The 8,987-nt window shown below is 41.3% G+C and overlaps 2 protein-coding genes across 2 annotated transcripts; one reads left to right on the forward strand and one right to left on the reverse strand.

The window, feature by feature from the left end:
• Nucleotides 1–9: 9 nt before the first annotated feature.
• Nucleotides 10–4,475, reverse strand: BKA55DRAFT_571077 (uncharacterized protein). The gene is made up of 3 exons (XM_046193046.1): nucleotides 4,018–4,475; nucleotides 1,784–3,957; nucleotides 10–1,708 (listed from the first exon to the last, which is right to left on the reverse strand). Exons 1-3 carry the CDS (start codon nucleotides 4,233–4,235, stop codon nucleotides 231–233), a joined length of 3,870 nt encoding a protein of 1,289 aa, XP_046048958.1. The 5' UTR covers nucleotides 4,236–4,475; the 3' UTR covers nucleotides 10–230.
• Nucleotides 4,476–4,815: 340 nt separating this feature from the next.
• Nucleotides 4,816–6,807, forward strand: BKA55DRAFT_571078 (C2H2 type zinc-finger-domain-containing protein). Its single transcript, XM_046193047.1, has 2 exons — nucleotides 4,816–5,151; nucleotides 5,204–6,807. The coding sequence occupies exons 1-2, from the start codon at nucleotides 5,039–5,041 to the stop codon at nucleotides 6,735–6,737; spliced, it is 1,647 nt and encodes a 548-aa protein (XP_046048959.1). The 5' UTR covers nucleotides 4,816–5,038; the 3' UTR covers nucleotides 6,738–6,807.
• The last annotated feature ends 2,180 nt before the right edge of the window (nucleotides 6,808–8,987 follow it).

Consider the following 8,987-nt stretch of genomic DNA (forward strand, 5'->3'; position numbering starts at 1 on the left):
AGACGAATACCCATTTGATGATCTTGTTTAAAGCTTGCTGTCTATACCGGCAAGTTTCTAACACATTGTTTGAAACTGAGCATTATCATTAGTCCAAGGTTTCATATGCTATTTTACAAGTCACTCGTGCTTTCTCTCCAGTTGCCTACTCAGCTTACAGAATCTGGTCGCTGCCCATGCAAAGTCTAACAGAACTGATTCCATACTTTAATCCCATGAAAAACGCCTCATTAAGCAAAACCAAACCCTTGAGCATTCTCAAGTGCCATTCCAAGCCGCTCTCTCAACACCTCTTTATCTCTGTACTCTGGCAGAAGAAGTGTGCCATAACAAGTATATGCTGTCGGTAAATGTCCACCCGTGCCATCCTCTTCACCATTCTTTTGTATCACAAATTGGAGGTTCTTCATGCCGCCGACAGGAACGCGGTCGGACGATGTCACAAACTCCAGAAGCCGTTGTTTCATTCTCTCGTCGTACCTCTTGACGATGGACCAGAAGTCTTTAATGGTATGATGCGAAGCATCCCAGCCCACGTAGCGTGCGTACCGCTTCAATTCGATGATATCGATTTCTTGAACACCTTCGACGAGAGACTGCAAGGTGGAGGGACTCAGGAGTGTGAGTGACTTTTTGTCGAGGCAAGAGTTGAACCCTTGCTCAAAAGCAAGATACTGCCGTCGGATGGAAACATCCGTAAGGTGACGGATGTAATCGATGATATAGTCATCCCGATTTTCGTTAGTAACAAGTGGAGCGTCATCTGGGTTATCCATGTGTGGTGGTGCAATATCACCTGAGCTTGAGGCTGTCTTGGGCCAAATCGCTTGCTCGCTCATTCTCATTTCTCGCGTCACAACGGTACCGAGCGATTCAACTGAAAATTCGTACGTGCGGGCAAAAATGTCCTCGACGAGGCCATCTTTTTCGTCCCACTCCAGTAAAGTTGTCAGCCCGCTTGCCAAATCTGGCCACCCATCGGCGATGTGGTGAAGCTCTTCGACCGGTTTGCCCAGCAGTTTCCGGTAAAGAGCCTTCGGAAAAGTGATGGGCAGCGTTAGACCATTGTACAGGGCGAGCGACATCAGAAGCCCAACAAGTTCGTATTTCCAATCTTCGGTCAATGACCCAGGGGTGAACCAGGCCATGCGTGTCCTTTCGTCAACAGTGAAAGCTCCATATTGGGGATCGAGGCACTCAGCAATTGCCAACCGGAAAAACTCTTGTTGGACACCTCCAGAATCAAAACCCTCTTCGCCACTATTCTCACCCAAGTGCACCTTTAGCGGGCGAAGAAGCTCTCGTTTCTCTCGTCTCCAGAGCTGGTCGAAAGCATCTCGGGCGACATTACTCCTACTGATTTCGAGGACCAGGTATTTGGACGAAGCTGTTCTCAAAAGATCTTGTAAAACCATCTTGTGGTGGGGGTTAGTAATGAGACTACCGGGGTCGACAATAGCACTCATGCGAGTTTTCAATGAACTCGACTCTTCGAACATACGACTCATTCGGGCAAAATTGATGGATCGAAAGAAAGAAACCAGCGTGTCGGGGCTGAAGATGTAAGGATAGTCTAGAATATGTCGTCGCCAGCGTGTCGAATTGAATGCTAGCCAGTCCACAGGCATCTCGATCGAATCCAAGCGCTCTGAAAGGTAATCGACCCGGAATTGGATATCCCCTAAAAGGAGAAGATTTCGGTTGGCATCTTGGACAAGTTAGTGAGATCAAATTCTGTTGATTGGCCGAGAGGAGCATTCACATACGTAAGGTCTCAATGAACGATAAAGCCCCCCGAAAGGCCCATCCATGGCAAAATCGGCTCGACCATCCCATTCATTGAGCAATATGGTGCGTGCCCAGTCCAGAAGAACAGTCGGTACACGAGTCTCATGCAACAGACGTTCTGATTGCGGGAACTCCAGAATCGTCGCTGATCCTGTACTGAGAAAATCGAGCTGGTCAACCAAAGGTTGCAGAATATCGACCTTGTTGTTTTCTGTCTCATCCAAGGGGCCAGCACTGTCCATATTCTTAGAAAAGTGACGTCTGGCTGTAATGGCGCAAAATAGCCTACGCGCAAGTCTGATAGCCAAGTCGTTTGAGAATGCATCGTCGTAATCTAAACATCGAGAGGAAGATTGCCGGGCTACGGCGCTCCCGCCGGCGAGGGTCAATCCATTTGAGCGCACGCGGGACATCTCATACAGTGTTCTTGAATCTTGAACAGCTGGAGTTGCGGCTACCAATGCATGCATGCAGATTGACATCAAATAACCGGCATCAAGATCAGATAAAGGCCTTTTGTGCTTCTGTAACCTCGATTCATTGCCCTTGATAGCATTATGTGACTTCGAATCTTGAGGAGGAACAAACAGACGCCCAGCAGCCAGCCAGAGACTGTGAAAGACAAGATTGCATGCAACACGGCTCAATCGATGAAAACAGTACCAGAGTGTCTGAGAATCGTAGAGTTTTCGGTCGTGGGTGAAGGATTGGACAATAACTTGCGGATCCATGAGAACATTGAAAAGCGTCTGGTTATTAAAACGTAGCCACTGGTTTTTAGACCTAGCCGTGCGTGACATGGATCGACGCCGCAAAGGCTTCCGTTCTTCCACGGGCCTGGGGTACGGGTGACTTGCATCGGAGGTGGAGATAATAACAGACTCAGCTGTGCCGTCTTCTTCGTATATGTCACAAATGAAGTCAACAAGACTGACATCGAGCTGCGCGAGAGCTTGAGGCAATATATTTTCCAGATTGTGATATGAGATGTCTGGTGGTGCTGTATCGAGATTTCTCGTCCTTTGAGAGTTATCAATTCTGGGATGACCACAATTTGTATCGTCTTTGGACCTGTTTTCACCAAAAGGTTCAACTTGTGGCACAGTCGACGGGCTTGTAGGTGAAAGAGGTTGCGCCAAAGGTTTTGTAACATTTTCGAAAAATCCTGGTTTCAAAGGCATTTCTGGGATGCCACGTCCAGACAAATTCTTATTGTGTCTAGGTCGCACGGATTTCTCGTGTAAGGTGCCGTTCACCTGGGACGACTTAGTGGACTTTATATTATCCCCAGATATGGCGGTATTATTTGAGTCAGTAGAACGTCGTCTGTGCTTTGGGGCCGCATTCTTTCGTGGTTTTGATACTGAGCCATTACTGGTCCTTGCCGGTTTTGGCATGAATGAAGTCTCATTCATGTCAGTTGCATGTGGTTGAACAGCCACAGTCTTCGAATCTGTTGTATCTGACTCATCAGGGACAGTGCTTTGAATATCCGAGCCCGCGGTCGTTCTGGTTGAACTTATTGGATCTTGGGGAGGATCAAAATCCACCACTGGGTCGAGATTGCTGATTTTTTCCGCCATTGCAGCGACACTTCGGGGTGTCAACCATTCGAGCATTTTAAAAGTGACAGTTCCAAAAAGATTCGCGGCGAATGAGCGGTGATCTTTGCTCATGGGCGCCTCGATTACACGGATCTGAGAGGCCAACTCGCGATCTCTCAAATGTTGTGGGCATGTTGCGGCTGGCTTACTTGCGGTTTGGATCGGAGAGACTGGGTCGTTTGGGTTGTTTGGGTCGTTCGTTGAGGAAGCGAGGGCGTCTTGGGACGATGATGAGGGTGCTCGTGGTCTAGAGAGCCGTTCCTTGCGTGCGCTGGGCGAGGTGGCGACACTGCCTCTGTTGTGGTCCGGATGCGAAGGCGAGGGTGATCGCGTAGAGAATATCAAGTTGCCAAAAGCCGCCGGCGGTTCGCGAGATTTACGGAGGAATGGGCATAATCCTTTCTCCGGGTCGTCCTGACTTGCTAAATATATCGCTAACGTCCTGGCGCTTGTCGTGTTATACCTTCGGATGGGAGCCCGGCCTGCCAAGCGGCGCCTGCATGTGAAGCAAGTGGGAGTTGCGCAATTGACATTTTCGCAACCTGATCGGAGTTGCAAGATGTATCTGCTTCGATAATCAGAACACGAAGGAAATTGAGGGAATGGACGCAGTTGTCAGACGAACCTCTCCACGAGGAGCTGGAATCCATGGCGGCGACTCGCTTGATGAATCGCATAGACTCGTGCTGGGTTCTCAACGTTCTGAACATAGGCCTTGAGCTCGGGCGGCGCGTCGGGGGGCAGACGGGCAAAGGGCGCTTCTTGCCAAAGTCCGGCGAGAAGATCTAAGTCTGCCGCGAGTTCGATGGAATGGTCCCGGGGACGAACGGCATCGGGCGTCATGACATGGGAGGACGTGGTCGCGCCTCCACGGGCACCTGGAGGAGACGTAGAAGGTGGGGATTGATAAAGAAATGTCAAAATTTAGAGAAGTATCGCATCAGGAGATGTATCAAAGTCGTGTGCGCGGATATATTAAACAAAGTTGATGATACAAGTTGGTTCTTCGAAGCTGAGTATGTATGCCGGTCGTGGTAGATGCCGTGTAATCTGAGGGGAGTCCACGCTCTAAGGAGCTGTTTGGTCAGCCTCGCGAAAGAGGCGATGATGCGCCCCTAGCTAACTGTCCCTAACAGACGCCACATGTACTCCGTACAGCCAGGTCCTGTTTGACACAACGTAGCTTGCCAATATGGGACTAGCAGGTGGACTGGCTCCATATCCTGGTGGCCAATGGCCCAGCCGCAATAGGCGGGCTAGGGGAGGCAAGACCTCTATTCCAAATGACAAAATTAGCTGGGTAGCCTTAGTGTAGATTTAGCGGAACTTGAACGAGCTATTTTTGCACCTTGCCTCAAGGTTAGTTGCACCCTGAGGACGGCTTTGAAGGGGCCTAGAACCCTTGCGTGGCGGGGTTTGGGGCAAAAAAAAAGTCAGTCATCCATCTCGCTGATAACCTTTTCTGTGTGACGTTATCAACAGAGCCCCGCCATATCCCACCAATTCAACTCCGAATTTCCTTCTCAAACACAACCGTCGTTCTGCAAGTCGCGAACCCCAAGCCCAGGGTACAACCCAAGCGACAAGAAAACAAGCCTCATTACTTCGATTTGGAGTGATAAGTCGCAGCCTTTTCGCTTCCTATCATGGCGAGTGTCCAGGCATCCGGTGCAGCCTCGCACCCATACACCTGCAACACCTGCCAAGTGGCGTATCGCAACATCGACCTGCAGAAGGGACACATGAAAAGTGATTGGCAGTAAGTTCATCTGTGGGATCTTCAGTAAAAGCTGAGGCTAATTACTCGAAAGCCGATACAACCTCAAACGCCGAGTTGCCTCACTGCCTCCCATTTCCTCCGACGTCTTCACCGAGAAGGTTTTGCAGGCTAGAGCGGTGTCAAGCGCGGAAGCAGACAAGGCCTATTTCGAACGTGTATGTGACATCTGCGAGAAGACATACTACAGCGAGAATGCATTCCAGAACCACCTGTCAAGTCAGAAGCATAAGGCAAAGGAAGCCAGCAGTGGACAAACTGTTCCTGGTCGAGCTGACGACGAAACAACCTCAATCGTGAGCTCTACGTTCTCTCTCGGAGAACCTATTGCACCCAGCCAAGGAGAGGTTGACTCCGACGCTGAGGAAGAATTCAGCCATGTTGTTGAAGGCCTCCAGAAGGCGAGCATCACTGAGCAAAGGCCATCTCCTGTCAAACGTCCCTCACACCCCCAGCCCTCAGTTCAAGACGCTGCACGAGAAGATAACGAGGCCATAAGGGCTTCCGACTCATCTACGCCCGTCCCTGCTACTCAGGATCCTAACTTGACACTGGAATCATGCTTGTTCTGCAACTATACCTCTCCAACCATCCCTCTGAACACACATCATATGGAACGCTTTCATGGCATGTTTATTCCCGAGAAGAAGTATCTTGTTGACATCGACGGCTTGCTCAAGCAACTGCAAGATAAAATCCGACAACACCATCAGTGCCTGTACTGTGACAAGATTAAATCCTCCATGTTTGGCATTCAGACACACATGCGCGATACAGGCCACTGCAAGATCCCCTACGAAACTGAGCGTGACCAGCTTGAGATTGGTGATTTTTATGACTTCAGGAGCACCTACTCTGACGACGGGGAGATGAGCGACGATGGCTCGGTTGTGAACGAGACAAGTGGAGGAGCGAAGCTCGGGGCACGCCGCCCCTCTAAGCTCACAGGAGAGGATGGAGCCGAGGTTGAGGATGGCGAAGGTGCAGACGGTTGGGAGACGGATAGTTCAGAGTCGTCTTTGGACTCAGCTGATCTTACTGCCGTGCCGGCTGAAGGCCATATTCACCAATTCGAACGCCTCGACAAACACCCACATCACTCCCGACAAGATCCGAGACAAAGACATCAAGCTGATGGCTGGCATTCTCATGCCCATAAACCTACGCGTGCCGTCTTTCATGATGATTACGAACTTCACCTCCCTACCGGCAAGTCAGTTGGTCATCGTTCGTTGAATAAGTACTTCCGACAGAATCTGCACAATCACCCCTCCGCTGAGGAGCGAGCAGAGAGATTAGCTATTGAAAGCGCTGAGAAGGAGCAAGAGGGTTCGACTGCCGATGGTCAGCTCGTTGAGAGAGAGACTGGGTCTGGATCCCGTGAAATGGTACCCCGCGGAATGGCGGGCATGGTTGGCGTGCCAGAACAACAAAAGAGACGGGCTCGACGTGCAGAGGAACGAGGAAGAACCTTGGAACAGGTCCACACGAAGCAGAAGGACTTGGCCTATGGAAAGAGACTCAATAACCATAAGAACTACTACTACCGTGAGCAGGGTGGAGGTTGATCAGATAGTTTAATTCTTTATAGCTAAGATATTAAAATAATTAAATATTAAAAGTTTTTGCTTTAAAGAATAAATTTAAGCTAAAAGTTATTATTAAATATTTATTTACTTTTTTATTTATTATATTCTTATTAAGTTATTAAAAGATAAGTAATATTATAATTATATATAAAGTAATATTTTTTTTTCCCTTTTACCTTTAGCCTTATATAAGGCTATTAAGCTTTTTAGCTTTTTTATTAATAATTTAAATAATAAAATCCTTATAATAAGTTATTATTATAAAAGTTAAAATTAAATAAGGTTTATTTATTTTAATAATATAATTACTACCTTAATTAAGTAATATTAATATTAGTTATATTTTAATAGCTAAATTAACTTTTTTCCTTTAACTTATTTAAAAAGCTATATCTTAATTAACCTTTATAATATATTATATTTAATTTATTTATTATACTTTTAAAATATATTATTTTACTTAACTTTCTCTTTTAATCTTTCTTATTAATAATATAATAGCTATATAACCTTAATACCTATTATATAAAATAGCTTATAGTTATATAATTATATTTATTATATAACTAGCTATAATTTTAATTTAGCTATAAGGCCTACCTTCCCTAGTTTAAATTACTACTTTTTTACTAATTTTACTTTATTTATTTTTATATATAAAGTTAATTAATTATATACCTTATTATATATATTTAATTAATTAAGTTATAACTTTAAGTTAATTTAACTTTTACTAACTTATATAAAATAAACTTAATATAATTCCTTTAAATTTCTAAACCTTACCTTTACCTTATATTTATTTTAAAACTCTATATATAAACTTCCCTAACTATACTCTTATAGTTTAAGACTATAGCTAGGCTATTATTAATATAAAAGCAGCTTTCTAGTAATATTAGCTACCCTTATAAATATATTAAAAAGCTACTTTTTATATATAGCTAAGCTTATAAAGGTAATAAAGAAAGCTATTTTATTTAATTAATAAAAATAACCTTTTTTTAAGGCTATTTTTAAATCTTTAAGACTTAATAGCTTATTATTAATTTAATTTAATTTAATTAAATTAATATAATATCTTTTTTTATATAATTAATTAATTAAATTAGGCTATAATTAAAAATAATTACTTTAATAAAATTAAATTTACCTTTTAATAAAAAGTTTTTTATAATAATAATAACTATTATATATATTATATAAAGTTTTTTTTTATTAATTACCTTTAAGGCAGGCTTAATAACTAAATTAAGATTATAGCTAGTTATATAATAAATATAATTATATAACTATAAGCTATTTTATAATATTAAGATAATATAACTATTATATTATTAATAAGAAAGGTTAAAAGTTAGGTTAAATAATATACTTTAAAAGTATAATAAATAAATTAAATATAATATTTCTTTAAATAAGTTAAAGGAAGAAGGTTAATTTAGCTATTAAGATATAACTAGTATTAATATTACTTAATTAAGGTAGTAATTATATTATTAAGGTAAATAAACCTTATTTAATTCTAACTTTTATAATAATAGCCTACTATAAGGGTCTTATTATTTAAATTATTAATAAAAAAGCTAAAAAGCTTAATAGCTATATATAAGGCTAAAGGTAAAAGAAAAAAAATAATAAGTTAAATTTATTATTTTTAATTATTAAATATTAATTAAAGATATTATATAAGATATTTATTTTTTTAAATTTATTAAATATTAAAAGATAGTATTAAAAGGCCTAGTTAATTAATTAAAAAAAGGTATAAGTATAATATTATAATAATAGGCCTTTATTAATAATATTATATTAATTAATAATCCCTTATTTATATTTATAATATATTAATATTATAGCTAATTTACTTATTTAATTATATAGCTTATTTTATAAATTATTTAATTCTCTTTTTAATATTAATATTAAATTTATAACTCTAGGTCTTTAACTTTAAGTAACTTAAACTTATATAAAACTTAATATATTTTTCTTTTAAACCTTATAATTACCTTACTTTTATCCTAGCTATTATAATATAATATTCCCTTATTTTAATTATATTTTTATAATTTAAAACTATAACTAGCCTAGTCTTTATAAGTTTTTAATCTTCTTTAATATCTCCTTAGCCTATTACTAAATATCCTTAAGCTACTTATTATATAAGCTATTATTAAAGGCCTTAAAAAACCCCTTCTTCCTTTTATATAATAATATCCCTTTATA

The sequence above is a fragment of the Fusarium redolens genome (genome assembly GCF_020744475.1).
Source record: "Fusarium redolens strain MPI-CAGE-AT-0023 chromosome Unknown BKA55scaffold_9, whole genome shotgun sequence".
In the NCBI taxonomy this organism is placed as follows: domain Eukaryota; kingdom Fungi; phylum Ascomycota; class Sordariomycetes; order Hypocreales; family Nectriaceae; genus Fusarium; species Fusarium redolens.